This window comes from Sturnus vulgaris, chromosome 5 (assembly GCF_052056855.1).
Source record: "Sturnus vulgaris isolate bStuVul1 chromosome 5, bStuVul1.hap1, whole genome shotgun sequence".
Taxonomy (NCBI): domain Eukaryota; kingdom Metazoa; phylum Chordata; class Aves; order Passeriformes; family Sturnidae; genus Sturnus; species Sturnus vulgaris.
This window is the reverse complement of record NC_142247.1, coordinates 70,662,828-70,676,662: the sequence shown is the minus strand read 5'-3', so window position 1 is coordinate 70,676,662 and position 13,835 is coordinate 70,662,828. Positions and strand designations below refer to the sequence as shown.

The 13,835-nt window shown below is 46.1% G+C and overlaps 1 protein-coding gene across 1 annotated transcript in view; it reads right to left on the bottom strand.

Moving 5' to 3' along the window:
* The window catches only part of ITIH5 (inter-alpha-trypsin inhibitor heavy chain 5), a 43,959-nt gene extending 35,068 nt beyond the window's left edge, over positions 1 to 8,891 (bottom strand). The window contains exons 1-4 of the mRNA XM_014884758.2: positions 8,757 to 8,891; positions 5,184 to 5,228; positions 1,112 to 1,275; positions 265 to 372 (exon numbers count right to left, since the gene is read on the bottom strand). Coding sequence (XP_014740244.2) covers positions 265 to 372; positions 1,112 to 1,275; positions 5,184 to 5,228; positions 8,757 to 8,876 — 437 coding nt within the window. The 5' untranslated portion in view covers positions 8,877 to 8,891. The remainder of the gene's footprint in view (positions 1 to 264; positions 373 to 1,111; positions 1,276 to 5,183; positions 5,229 to 8,756) is intronic.
* Between the last annotated feature and the right edge of the window lie 4,944 nt (positions 8,892 to 13,835).

Genomic DNA, 13,835 nt, shown 5'->3' with positions numbered 1-13,835 from the left:
TTCCTTTCTGTTATTCAGGAAGTAACAAGAATTCTTCCCCCCGTAGTACCTCCTGGAGCATCTTGGAATTTAAAAAGGGTTAGAAAAGGCCACAGGCAATTTTTCATGGCTTAGAGTGTAGGAATGACACCAGGCAGTGCAGATGACATTCAAATTAGTTGCTCCTTCCTATAAATGCATGGATGGGCATGTCAAGGCAGCCAAGACAAAGATGGCAGGAGAATGCATCACTTCCCAGAACCCAGCCAAATGCACAAAACTCACCTTCCTTCTGTGGGGCCTGGAGGTTTCTTGTGCCTTTCTTTGTCATTAGTGCTATTTTTCTTTTCTTTCCCCGTGACCTCTCCATAATAAGTCTTGTTGCCAATGCTCCTGGAGAGATCAGAGATATCAGCATGGTCACTCTGCACCCAAGTGCAGAGACAGGTGTACATTTGCTGCAGGTGTGTTCACAGACTTTGATGTGAGAAGAATCTCAGAGTGCTGCTGGTGTCATTCTCCTGAGCCCACCCAAATCTCTGGGACAGAAGCCAACTCAGAAATTCCCTGTCTGGAAATACCAGCCCAGTACAATGGCAAAAGTCTCTTCTTCTTCTTATTCACTCTAAATGGAAGTATTTCTTAAAGAGTGAACCCCTAACCCCTCTGGTCTGAAGCTGTGGCCCCAATATCTGTCTGTAGAGAGGATCTGAGCATTATCAAACCAAATATGTTTGAGACCAAGAGTTTAATTCATTAGTCATTTCACTATGAGGTTTCTCTCTATTTGGTTTATCATTCACACCTCCAGCAGCCACTAAACCTATCTGCTGGTTAGAGTTGACTTCTGCTCCACTGACAATGTGGAGAACATGAAATAACAAGAAGATTCTTAGGCATTACAGTCAGTCAGGTGAGATAAATATATCTGCCAGTGTTGCTGAAGCTTTCTCTGGAAAGGTTTTTGAGGTCTTGAAGAGAGTCCTCTCATTCAAATCAGAGAGAGGAGGAGAAGGAAGTGGTTAAAAGACACTCAGATGGGAAATAGAATAGTTTCCCTCCCTGTTTACATTGAGGATTTGTATTTAGTGTCGTGGCATCCATAGACTTGGCCTGTGCATTACTTACTTACATGGTAAAGTTGGAGATGAAAGCTGCAGCTGGGATCTGCATCTCAAACACTGCTTCGCGTGCCTCAGAGCCGCTGTTCACCATGGTGCAGGACACGGTGGTGAAAGCATACCGGGAAATGATCGTGGATCTCACCTGGAACTCCGACATCCGAGGCCTGGTTTCCTATGGCAATCAAAAGGTCACCTCTAAACAGACAGCTGGATAACTCACCCCTTCAGTGTTTCAGTGGATTTAATATTTAATGTAGACTAGCGAACCCCCACCCAATGAGTATCAGACCTCCTGACAGCAATAGGCAAGGTGGGCTTGACATCAAAATTTCAGGTGAGCTGCAAACAGTAATTCAGGAATACAGGGCTGCCTTTGTTCATGCACAGAGGCCACAGACATTGTCCAGTGCTCGGGAAAGGTCTGAGAGCTCTGCTTATGCCAGCCTTTAAGTTGTGAAACACCCTGACAAAATCCATCTGTGTCCTCAACTGAAGCCTTCAACTCTGACTGTGTGAGAGGATCAGGATTATTCCCTTGTGGCCTGGGAAGACCAAAATATGTCCCCATGGGGTCCAGAACTGTGTCACAGACCCTGCCCTGTGCACTGTGCACAGCGGCAGATGGAAGACTTCTTGAAAGACTGACATCACCATTTATGAAAAGCAGCGCCTTCAAATTCATCCAGTCAGATTCCTAAGTTATGTAAACAAAGAAACTGCTGTCAATGGAGTCAACTGAGTTCCTCCTCTGCTGAGAATCCATCCTGAAAGTCTCTGCCAATGGATGAAGAGACTTAATAAAAAAACTGACACTGTGACATCTCAAGCAAAGTATTTTAAGCCTTTTAGCCCACACTGGACTCCTTCCAGCAGAGAAGCAGCAGAGACAGCAGTGAATGACACATGATGTAGCAATGGAAGCTGAAAGCCAATTTCTGCTTCTTGGGAATGTGTTTTCGTGCACAAGTCTTGAGTTGGAGCATTTCTCCAGACTAATGTTTTTTCTGACAGCAACATCTCCATGGAGCTCAAATGTTTTCTTCCTGGAATACTTCAATGTACTTAACTGTACAGAGCAACCTCACTAACCAAATACAGTGAGACTCTTCCTATTGAGGTTGGTAAAAATCTCACAGTCACGTAAGAGTTGTGAGGACAAGAACAGACTCTTCAGCTGCATGTCCAGGCTTTCTTTCAGAACTAAAATAATGTTGGCAAACAGCTTAAGAAAGGGAGCAAGTGTTTATCTGAGTATGAAACAAGAACATTTCTGCAGTAGCTGATGGCATCAGAAGTAACTGAGCATCCAACTAACCAAGCTGCTGGACTAGTGAATTCCAGGCAAAGGGAAGAATGAGGATCCACTGGAAACACAGGTTTACCAAGAAACTTGGCATAAAGCCCTGCCTGCCTGCACTTGCAAGGCTTGGAAAGACTGATAACGTGTCTCAGATGAACCTAGTCATGACAGATTATCTTTACCTGGGGAATGTGCTCTGTGTCCAGGATCCTGCTCAGCTCACATGGACCACAATGGAAAGAGATTAGAACTTCCAGGGTTGGATTCACCTCACTGATTTCAGGCAGATCAGTGCAATGGATCTGTGGATCCAGGCTAGAACACCCCTGCACAGATCTGTTGTCCCACCCTTAGACCACTGCTTAATTAACTGCTGTTAATTAGAACTAGATCCTGCTGTTCTTAGGACCTTCCCTGATACATAGGCATGGCTTTCCAGACTCATTACCCTGAAGGTGGAGAAGATGGGGAGTTTTGATTGAAACAGGGTTGTAGGAATGTTTTCAGATATAATGAGCTGGTGCGTCATTCAGTCTTCCATGCCACTAATTGCCTGTAGCATAGCAAGGTACACAGAAGGTTTAATAACAGAAGCTATGGAAATAATCAGAAACTACAGCAAATTCTTTGGTGTCAGACCTTCTGCATTCAGTCCCATGTGCTGCATTTCATCAAAAACTGTGGGTTCATATGTAGCTGACAGATGATCAACAAAAGAGGATCAAGCCCTTTGCCTTTCACTTGAGATACGAGTGGCTCTGCAGTGACCTGTCTGACACTGCAAATGCACTGATGGATTCACAGAAACTCAGAAAGTCTTCCAAAAGTGACAGAGAGCATGAACTTGCCCTTGTTAGGACAACAACAGGAGAATGGTTGTGTTGGGTGAGAAAAAAGCTGTTCTAACCCTGTAGCCTGTTGCTGGCAGAAATCAACAGCACATGCTTAGAGGAGAGTGTAAAATCAGTCCAACCTGCACTGATACTACCCTGAAATATTATCTCAGTTTTCAGTAATTTGTGGTTGAAGGAACTCCTGAGTCAAGGGTGGTATTTTTGTGGTATATTTGTATTATGTGGATTTGTCTTCTATTACTTTACACAAATGTTTTTTGAATCCATGCAAACTTTTAGTATCTGCAACACCCTGCTGCAATAGTAGGAATAGTAGCTTAATAGTATTTTATAGGGAAAAAAAAGTCCCTTAGGGTTTTTTTGCTAAATCCACTCACTGCTGTTTATAGCTGATCTATGTTATAGAATCACAGAATAGTTTGGGTTGGAAGGGATCTTAGAGCCCATCCACTTCTAACCCCCTGCCATGGGCAGGGACACCTTTCACTAGACCAGGTTGCTCCCAGCCTTGTCCAACCTGGCCTTGGACACTTTCAGGGATGGGGCAAATATGTCTATCCCACTGAATAAGCTCCAGTTCTGATATCCTTGTAATCTGAGGAATGGCCAAAAAATACAACAAAAAAAGACATTCAACATCCCTCCCTCTTCCTGGTGGATGTGAGTTGCTGTTGGGGAAATCAAACACTGAATAAAGGCATCACACAGAGCTGAGGATGAAAGAATTGGTTTACCTTCCCATCCCTGGAAGGGATCTGCTATTCCCTGTATATAGAAAATATAAATGGTGGGGGCACAGGCCATTTCCAAACAGGTTGCTCAGCCAGGCTGGGCAGGCAGCCCGAGTTCCACTCTGTGATTCCTGTGTTGCATTCCCTGGAGCTCTTGCACAATCCATCAGTGCCTGGTGCTCTGACTTACAGCTGCACAAATGCCTGTTTGTTTTCTGCACTTTTTATTGAGACTTTCAGAAAATGAGAGGCAGCTCAAAGGAAAAAGAAAAAAAAGCAAAACAAACCATTTGTTTAATGTTATTATTACCATGATTTATCATCCCTATTAAAAATTAAATGAGGGAATGCCAAGGCAGCAGATTAGCACACTGCTATGAAGAAGGCTGGGTGCTTTGTGGAGGTGTCCTGGTTTTGATGATGAACTGGCAGCTGAAATTTTCTCAGCAAAAAAATTATTGTATGCTTGTTTACATGAAATATATTTGGAAGGACAGAAAAAGAGCTGAGTACAAATGAAATCCATTCTGTATTTTTGCCTTTATCAGTTACTTTCATCAAAACAAACTGACTGTCTCTCAGATTAGAAGTAATAAACTGGTAATAAGCCTGAGAGTTTCTCTCTAGGCTGCTGATTCTAATATGTCAAAGATGAAGGGGACCAGAAGCTGTTAAAGTGATGGCTGCTCAGTGTGTGAAATGAGTTTCCACCAGTTCTCAACTGGGAACTCCCCCAGTAAAGTCAGAAAAATCACTGGCCATGAACAGCAATTCCACTGGCTTCCTCTCATCATCTAAATTTTAGATTTCTGTGCTGAAAGAAGGATATTGGCTTCCTTGTTTTCTTCCTTTCTCCAGGAGATTTTGTCAGAGAACAACAGAGACCTTCAAATTTCAAAGCAAACTCAATGCAAATTCATCAGGCTTATGTTTACTGTGTTGTTAAGGTTTGTAACATTAGATGTTCTTTCTCCAAATCTGGGCTTGAGAAGATGGATTGGGAAATACTAGAAGAACCTCTACCTGTTGCATTGACCAAAATGAAGATTTCTTGTTTTTTCCTTACCCAGAATCTCATTCTACCATCAAATATTTAATTCCTGGGCACAGGGATGCACACACACATACACACACTATATATCCATGGAAAGTGTAGCTCCCATGAGGTAAAATAAAGACAGGGTGTGATACCTACCAGCCTCTGCAGGAATTTGGCCTGTCTTGGGACACGGCGAGCAACCTGCAAAGAGTTAAGGGAGTGAGTGGATTCTGTTCAGCTTACAGCAGACATGTCACTTGTTTAATCCCAGACACAGGGCTGTGTGACTGATCACCCATGGCCAGGTTCAAATGTTCCTCTGGTTAAAATTAAAACCTGAGTCTCTTCTGTATTAACAGACCCACTGATCAAAGCTCAGCAGTGGAATGTGGCTGTCTCAGGCAAGGAGGTGCTGGGTGTTTTGCAAATGGTGCTTGGCAAGGGACCCTCTCTCTATATGATGGCAGGAAGGTCAGCCTTTAGCCCTGGCCCTGGATGCTAAGAACATCCCTGGAAGTATGGAAGGCCAGGCTGGATGGGGTTTTGAGCAGCCTGGTCTAGTGGAAGATGTCTCTGCTCATGGCAAGGGTTTGGAACTGGATGCTCTTTAAGGTCCCCTCCAACCCAAACCATTCTATGGTTCTATAACTAGTTTAATTTAATGCTACAGCTTCAGCTATATAAATATTAGCTCAAGAGCAGATCTGTTGGCTAAATACTCTCTATAGGTACTGTGTATTTATTGACAGAAAAGCACTAGTTTTGTGCAAAACAGGAATAAAGATATTTAAATTCAGCCACAGACCTTGTTATGAAACAAAGTGCTTCACCTACAACAGTGCAATTGTACTCACTGTCTCACCTTTCTTATCAACTCCTCTGACTTCTTCTCATTATGTGAGACTCAGCTCAACATCTCCAAATCAAGTCCCTCCCCAAAGCAAGTCTTTTGTCAATGAGGGAAGCCAAGTGCCATCTTAAAATGTCAGTGGAACCCCAGAGAGCAGAAGAATGCAACAATATTTTTTTACCTGATTTGCCCTTTCAGTTGATTTACTCTGAAATAGCAGCAGCCCTTGCCAAAGAGATGATTTTATGTCTGTTTATATCGTGCATTGAAAAGCTCAGGAATGCCCAATGGGGAAATTAAAGTTTCATCCATGAGAATCTTTTCTATTTCCTTCTGCATTATTTAGCCAACATCTCGTAAAATTAGAACCAAGGGAAAACAGCTCCCTTGGGAAAGAGGAGAGGAGAGGAGAGGAGAGGAGAGGAGAGGAGAGGAGAGGAGAGGAGAGGAGAGGAGAGGAGAGGAGAGGAGAGGAGAGGAGAGGAGAGGAGAGGAGAGGAGAGGAGAGGAGAGGAGAGGAGAGGAGAGGAGAGGAGAGGAGAGGAGAGGAGAGGAGAGGAGAGGAGAGGAGAGGAGAGGAGAGGAGAGGAGAGGAGAGGAGAGGAGAGGAGAGGAGAGGAGAGGAGAGGAGAGGAGAGGAGAGGAGAGGAGAGGAGAGGAGAGGAGAGGAGAGGAGAGGAGAGGAGAGGAGAGGAGAGGAGAGGAGAGGAGAGGAGAGGAATTGTTTGCATCTTAAATTTTGGAAGAAACTTTCTGTCTGGGTTATCCCAGACAAATGAAGCCCCTCAGAAGCCTGCTGTGAGAGGCTGCAGAGTCTCCATCACTGCAAGTCTTCAGAACAAGACAGATAAATGTCTGTGAAGTTGGCTCTGCTTGGAGCAGAGACAGGGATGAGTGATCAATAGCCCTCAGTACTTTTTACTGAAGGCTTACCTTTTGGAACAAATCCACCTGTTGTTCTGTATGGAATGGTCACAAGGGTTTTTAAAGACTAATCAGTGAAACTGGAAACTTGACTGCTGTTTTTATCTTTCCCCACCAAAACCCATTTTGTTTGCTTGCTTAATTGCATAAGAAGACTGTTTGACTGGGCTCCTTCAAGAACCACATTCTAAAGTCTTGGGGATACCAGTGGACATCAGTGAGGAGCTAAGGATCATCAGATAGCACTATCCAGTTTTCTAGGACTTCATGACTACTGCCAAAACACTGCTGCAGGGTTTGTTATCAGTCCATTGACTGTTCCAATCAGGCAGTTTCACTGGCATCATTTAATGGAACAATTTCCAAATTGCCATCAACCTTTAGCTTTAAAGCTTTCCAACATACTCATTAAAGCCAGATAATTGCTAGTAGTGACCCCATAACTTTCTGCCATCTGTTAGTCCCAGCATGGTGTATGGGATATAAGCTGTGCAGTGGATTTGTTCCTAGTGCAGTGTCTCGATCTCGGGGACAGCTGTCTGTTCTCAGCCTGGTTCAGGTGTACAGTGAGGACAGACAGATGTCCTCTTCTAGATCTGGCTGACCCAGGACACCAGGTCACCACACCTATTTACACATCACTGCTTTTCTGGGGGAAGTGACTGCTGCCACTGACCTGCCAGCAGCACAGCTCTGAGAAAACACCCTCATGTGCCTCAAGCAACATCAACCAGGTTATTTCAGCACTGTGAGCCACTTCTTTGAGCTTTGCTACTGATTTTCCCCCTAAAGCAGGTGAGTGATCCCAGATACCACTCCACTGCAGTGATGGAGATACTCTTTCCCACTTGGACAGGTGGGTTTGTAAAACAGTGATGGTTTGTGGCTGAATTCCCCAAAAAGGAATATGCATCCACTAGTAATCAGGACTGACAACAAAGTTTTTGGTGTCCCCATAGGGGAGAGATGTGGATGGCTCTGGAGAGAGATTCTTTCTATTCTAGGTGGGATAGATACAGATATACATGAAGAGTCCCACTCTTCCCACCTGCTGCATGGCAGAAGATGCCAAATACAGACAAATACTGACATTTTAGACAAACTGGATTATCCCACCTGACCTCCAGCAAGGCACATGTATTCCATAGTTCCTGCATTGTATCTCAGGCCCATATGGGTTCCACAGGTGCTCCAGAACCTCTCAGATCTGATCAAATTTAGATAAATGACTGATGCCCTAAGTGGCCCAAAGTCACACGCGGTATCTCTTATGGACCTGACAGATGTGAGCATAGACCTGAAGCTCAGGTTTTTATAGAATCCGAGTGGTTTGGATTGGAAGGAACCTTAAAGATCATCTAGCTCCAGCCCCTCTGCCATGGGCAGGGACACTTTCCACTTGAAATAGATCACAGCCTCCCAAACCACCACCCAAACTCTTGCAAAAAGTTCATTACTCTTTCAATCCCATTTCCTCAGAGAATCTAAGCCACACAATAACACAACATAATAGCCCTCACTTGTAGAATTTATTTTTTTTTCTTTCATTGTCAAGAAGTGTTTTAGAAGCTGAAATTCATGCGGTTTGTTTCATCCAGCAGGAGTTAAAAATCAAGTACAGTAAGACCAGAAAGGACTATCCCCGGAGTTTGAAATACTCGGAATTACTCAGGCTGGAGCCTGGCCAGCACACGGCGGTGACTCCCCTGTGCTGTGCGGTGCCCGGTTAGCACAGCCTGGGGATGGATGTGCGCCCGAGCCCGTCCCGGGCCAGCAGCACCGCCACGGGAGGGTGATCTCCGGGATAACACCTCCAGCACAACCCCACGGAGCTGAGCAGCACGGACAGGTGGAATAAATGCATTTTTATCAAACTTGTCAGCACTGCCGGTGAAATGGAGCCAAGCCAGCCGCCTTCGCTGATGGTCCCTAACACCCCCCGCCTGAAAACCCACCTGCTGCACGATGCTGTAATCCGCCAGCAGCTGCTGCTCCAGGTACCGGGCCATCAGCTCCGAGTCGGGCTGTGCCGCCGAGGGCGAGAAGCCCCAGCAGAGGCACAGCCAGAGGATCATGGTGGGTGGATGGAGCGGGGCGCCGGGGCTCCTGCCCCGCGGTGAGCGCACAGCCAGCCCCGCTGCCGGAGGGACAGCACACACAGCGGCACACCCACCCTCTCCTCCTCCTTCCCGGCTCGGGACCGGCCCCTTTTCCACACAGGGCGGCCTCCTGAGCTCAGGGAATCCTTGCAGGGCTCGCAGCCCCCGGCCGGGCTCCCTCAGCGGGAGCCGGGGTCCCTCAGCGGGAGCGGCCTTGCCCCGCTGGGTTTGGGGCTCTTTTTCCAGCCCTCTCCGGTCTCCTGAGGGACAGGGCCGGTGCTGGGGGACCCCGAGGTGCTGCCACTTGGCATTCCGGCACCATCAGCCGGAGTTCCTCGGGGAATGCTGAGGGGATGAGCTCCTACACCTGGCTGTGAGCTGAGCCAGGGCCAGGATCTGCCCCGGTGCCAGCGTCTCCTACCCACACGCTTAGGGAGCACAAGCCCAGGAGGTGCTTCAAGCTTGGGGCTTTCCTAAGGGGTGGTGAAACCCTCTGGTTCCACCGTCTGTGAAGGGAAAGCTTCTCTTACTCTCCATCTGGAGAGCCCTGGCTGGCTTAGAAAAGCTTCCCCAGGGCAGGGCAGGGCTTCCTCCTCATCCTCACCTTGGCAGCCGCCCGACCGCCAAGGTGGCCAGGATACCTAATTCCTCCTCTCTTTTGCCATCCAGATTGTGTTTCTGAGCTGGACAAAGCTGGGCTGATCTCCGTTTCCCAAAGGCAGAGCCCTTTCCTGCCAGACCATGCCTGGGTGAGGGTGGCACAGGCTGGATTCTGCCAGGGGCGTTCCTGGGGCCATGGCACTGCCAGTTGGCACCGACCCGGCTGCTCTCACCTGCAGGCATTGGGAACTTGTGTCTGCACAGCTCACCTCACCCCAAATCAGGTGTATTTCCTACTTTGTTTTTCCATGATAGCAGTAACTTCCAAATCTAGCACATTGGAACTTCCTCTTTTTGCTTTGTTTTGGTTTGGTTTTTCGGTTTGGGTTTGATTTTGGGGTTTTTTTGGGGTTTTTTGTTTGTTCATTTGTTTTGAGTTTGGTTGGGTTTTTTATTTTGTTTTTTGGGGTTTGTTTTGGGGGATTTTTTTGTGGTTTTTTGGTTGGTTGGTTGGTTTGGGGGTTTTTTTGTTTTTTGTTTTTTTGTTGTTTTGTTTTGTTTTTTTTGATTTATGTTTGGGTGGGGTTTTTTTGTTTGTTTTTTTAGTTTTATTTGGCAGATGCCCTGTGCTGCACGCAGAAACCTGATGTGATAAAAACCACTGTATCTTCTTTTTCCTTTCCAGCTCTGGGCCACCAGGGACTGCAGCTGTTGTGGTTCATCTCCCATCCGTGGCAGTAACAGTCCAGTGAGTGGCTCAGTGTCTCTCTGGCCTTTCTGAAGCTTTGTGTCCTCCACATCTCATACGGGTTTTTGAGATGCTCCCCTTTCAGAAGGGAAGAGGGCAGCTGGAGATGGAGCAAAGGGAAGGTCATGGCATCTTTGGAACTCCTTATTAGTAAATTGATGGCTCAAAATGAGGCTGAGTTCACACACGACACCCTGCTGGCATTGCCAACAGCAGGGAAAGAATCCAAAACCTGTCCAGTCCGTTTCCCACTGGGACCACTGCCAGGTACAAAGCTTCTGTAGTGGCCACATCTTCAATGGGAGCTGCAGAACTGGACAGCACTGCAGGGAATGATGAAAGGCTGATGTGGATGGGGAAGAGAAGATGCTGGCAGAAAGCTGGATGGAGGCTGGGATAGATGCTTCAGGCCCCCAGAGACACCTCAAGTAGTTCCTCTACTGATTTGATCCCTGCCAGAAGACATTGGAAACATTTTCTTCAGCTCCTCATCATTTCAAGGTGTGGTGGAAGACGTCTCAACCATCCATTTGGGAATCAGTGAAGAGACCGTGGTGGTTCACGCTGAGACCTGGCTTAAGAACACATCAAAAAAATGGTTTTAAGTATTTTTCATCTGTTTCCAGTTAGTTTCAGCTCCCACACGTCTTGCCTAGTTCAGACAGAGAGGTGCATGGAGCAGCATGAGAAATAGGACTGCAGCTCCATGTGCCCTTAGTATTGAAGTTAGGATGGTCTCAGCCTGCTCTGTGTTCCACTACCCTGAGGACACAGATGTGTAAAAGTCTTACATTGTCTGTTTATAAATGCTGAAAATAGGCATCCAAACCAATACATATAGCATGATTTTTCTCCTGTTCTGGGAAACCTAAAAGGAATCAAGACATCTCTGTAAAAGCAAGTCAAAAGTAGCTGCTAACCCTAGGGGTAACAGTAGTTTCTGGTCAGGAAGAGGAGATGTCTGCCAGTTTGAAATGATCATTGCACAGTCAGGAGGCATTTGGAATACCATCCAAATCTCACCAGCTGCAGCATTTGGCCACTCTGCATCTTCTACTGCCCAGGTGGGGATCTGGGGGCCAGGGTGTATCAGAACAGTGAGACTCTGCAAAGATGTTGCAATAAAGCTGAGCCTAAGCACACCTGGTGAAAGGAAGGTATTCATGCCAGAACAGGATCCTCCAGCAGATACAGGATAACCAACGGGCATGAGAGAGTGAGCTGGGAAAAGCACTGCCCTTCCTAAAGGGATTAGGAACAGCCAGTTCTGCTTATGCTCCCCTCAGCAAGGGCACGTAAGGACACAGCACGTGGGTAAGAACAAGGTGTGTTTTAATGTGGTTCACATGCAGTTAGGTTTGCTGAATGAACATTGAGCCTGGGGTCTTGATTGTTCACATTATCCCCTCTTGCTCCTCCTTGTAATACATTCTGCTGGTTTGGGGTGTGAACATGGCAGGCACTGTTCCGGGGATGCTGCCGGAGTCCAAGACAAGCAGTTAGTCAGGTGTGTTCACATCAGACATGTTCCATGCTGACTTTTGCAGACTTAGCAAGATGAGCAGCTGTTCTTTGGATGGGGGCTCAGCAAATTAAATTTCCTGATGTGCCTGCAGCCAGCATGAGCAAAGACAGCAGAGAGAGAGGCATGATCCAACAGTTGAGCTTTCATACACATTTCACCTGGAACAGATCATTTTACATCAAGGAGTCTCTCTGTGTTAACACAGAAACAAGGCACCTTGGTGACCTCATGCAGGGTTAAATGCCCAACCAGAAGTGTCTGAACCAGCAACTAAATGTACCCAAAGCATCAACAAACTATCATTTAGTGACAGAAATGGGCAAGAGTCCCAAATGGTTCCACAGGTGTAGTCATGTAGTCATAGATAAATGTCCAGAGGTAAAATTAATTACCATGAAGTTCAGGGAATTGTATTCCATATTTTCCTTCAGGTCTTAATCTAAGCAATCTCCTTTGAAACATCTGGATGGGATCTGCTGGTCCCCAATTCTGACACTGAGAGGTGCCTGTGTTCCTGAAAGAATCACAGAATGGTTTGGGTTGGAAGGGAGCGTAAAGATCATCTAGTTCCAACCCCCCTGCCATAAGCAGGGATGCCTCCAGGTTGCTCCAACCTGGACTTGTACACTTCCAGGGATGGAGCATCCACATCTTCTCAGGGCAACCCTTTCCAGTGCCTCACCATCATCTGCAAAAAGAGTTTCTTTTTAATATCTAATCTAAACATCTCCTCTTTTAATTTAAAACTACTACCTCTTGTCTTGTCATTAAATGTCCAGATAAAAAGTCAGTCTCCCTCTTTTATACAAGCTCCCTGTAAGTAGTGAAAGGCTGCAATAAGGTATCTCCAGAGCCTTTTCTTCTCCACACTAAACAAATCCAGCTCTCCCAGCCTGTGTCCATAGCAGAGGTTCTCCAGCCCCCAGAGCATCTTTGTGGCCTCCTCTGGACTTGCTCCAACACTTTTTTGTCATGTTGAAAAGTCCAAACCTGGATGAAGCCCTCCAGGTAGGGTTCCATGAGGGAAGAGAAGAGTAGAAAAGTATTTTCTGGGGTCCCAGTGTCTGCTGATCTCCCTGCTGCCATTTGCTCTCTGCACCATGGTCCAGCAGAGTATTTCAAAACTTCCAAATCTGTTATTCAGATGAAAATCACCCAAAGTCTCTGCCAAAGGTCCTCGGTGCTGGGGATGTCTGACTGTTTCTGGGACACTGCTGTACATCCATATATATAATTTCCCAGAATGGCTGGTCTGTGATGGGATTAATGTCAGGGCAGTCACAAGTCTGTTCCTTGCAAGTGCACCCTTTTCTCACCTGGATCACTGGAAATTTCCAGGTGTGGAATTCAATACAGGAAGAGGATGCTGGCTATCTCATCAGACACAGAAATTGTGGCACTTCTCCTCAGGTACAAGCCAAACTAGCAAAATTTAATTATTCTGAGAAACAGTCTCTGCACAGCACTAATTCAGGTGGCTCAGGGCAGACAGTGCATGAAAACTTCCTTCCAGAAGAATCTTAGCCATGAGAGGACAACTCCTGGAACACCCCAATGGACACATAGCACAAAATATCCTACTGAGATCCTGTCCTCCTCACGAAATTCTGGGGAGGTTCATCTAGATTGATGGTAGGGCTCTGAGCGTCCTCAGCACCTGTTTCTCCCGTATATTGTCTGTAGCTCAAGAGGTTTCAGCTTTTTGGGAAGTATATTTGAGCAGTTTGTGCCATCTAGTGGTCACGCTAATTTCCCAATTTTGATATTTTTACTTAAAAAAAAAAAAAAATAAGCCACGTTTAGTGGTTGTGAGACACTGAAATAAGGGGTTGCAAACTTGTTTTTTAAAATGAGCTTTGTTCTAAAAGGATTTTTTAAATCTCTTCAGAGCAGCAGTGAGTCACTTCCTGGTCCCAAGGTGCAGATGACTCCAGAACAGCTTTGAGTTTCTGATGAGACAGGATTGGTCACCCTAAACTAGGGGCACATGTGTGAACAAAAATCAGTTTATATACAAAATTCAAGCTAAACTAAGTGCCATCAACACAGCAAAGACTGGCTG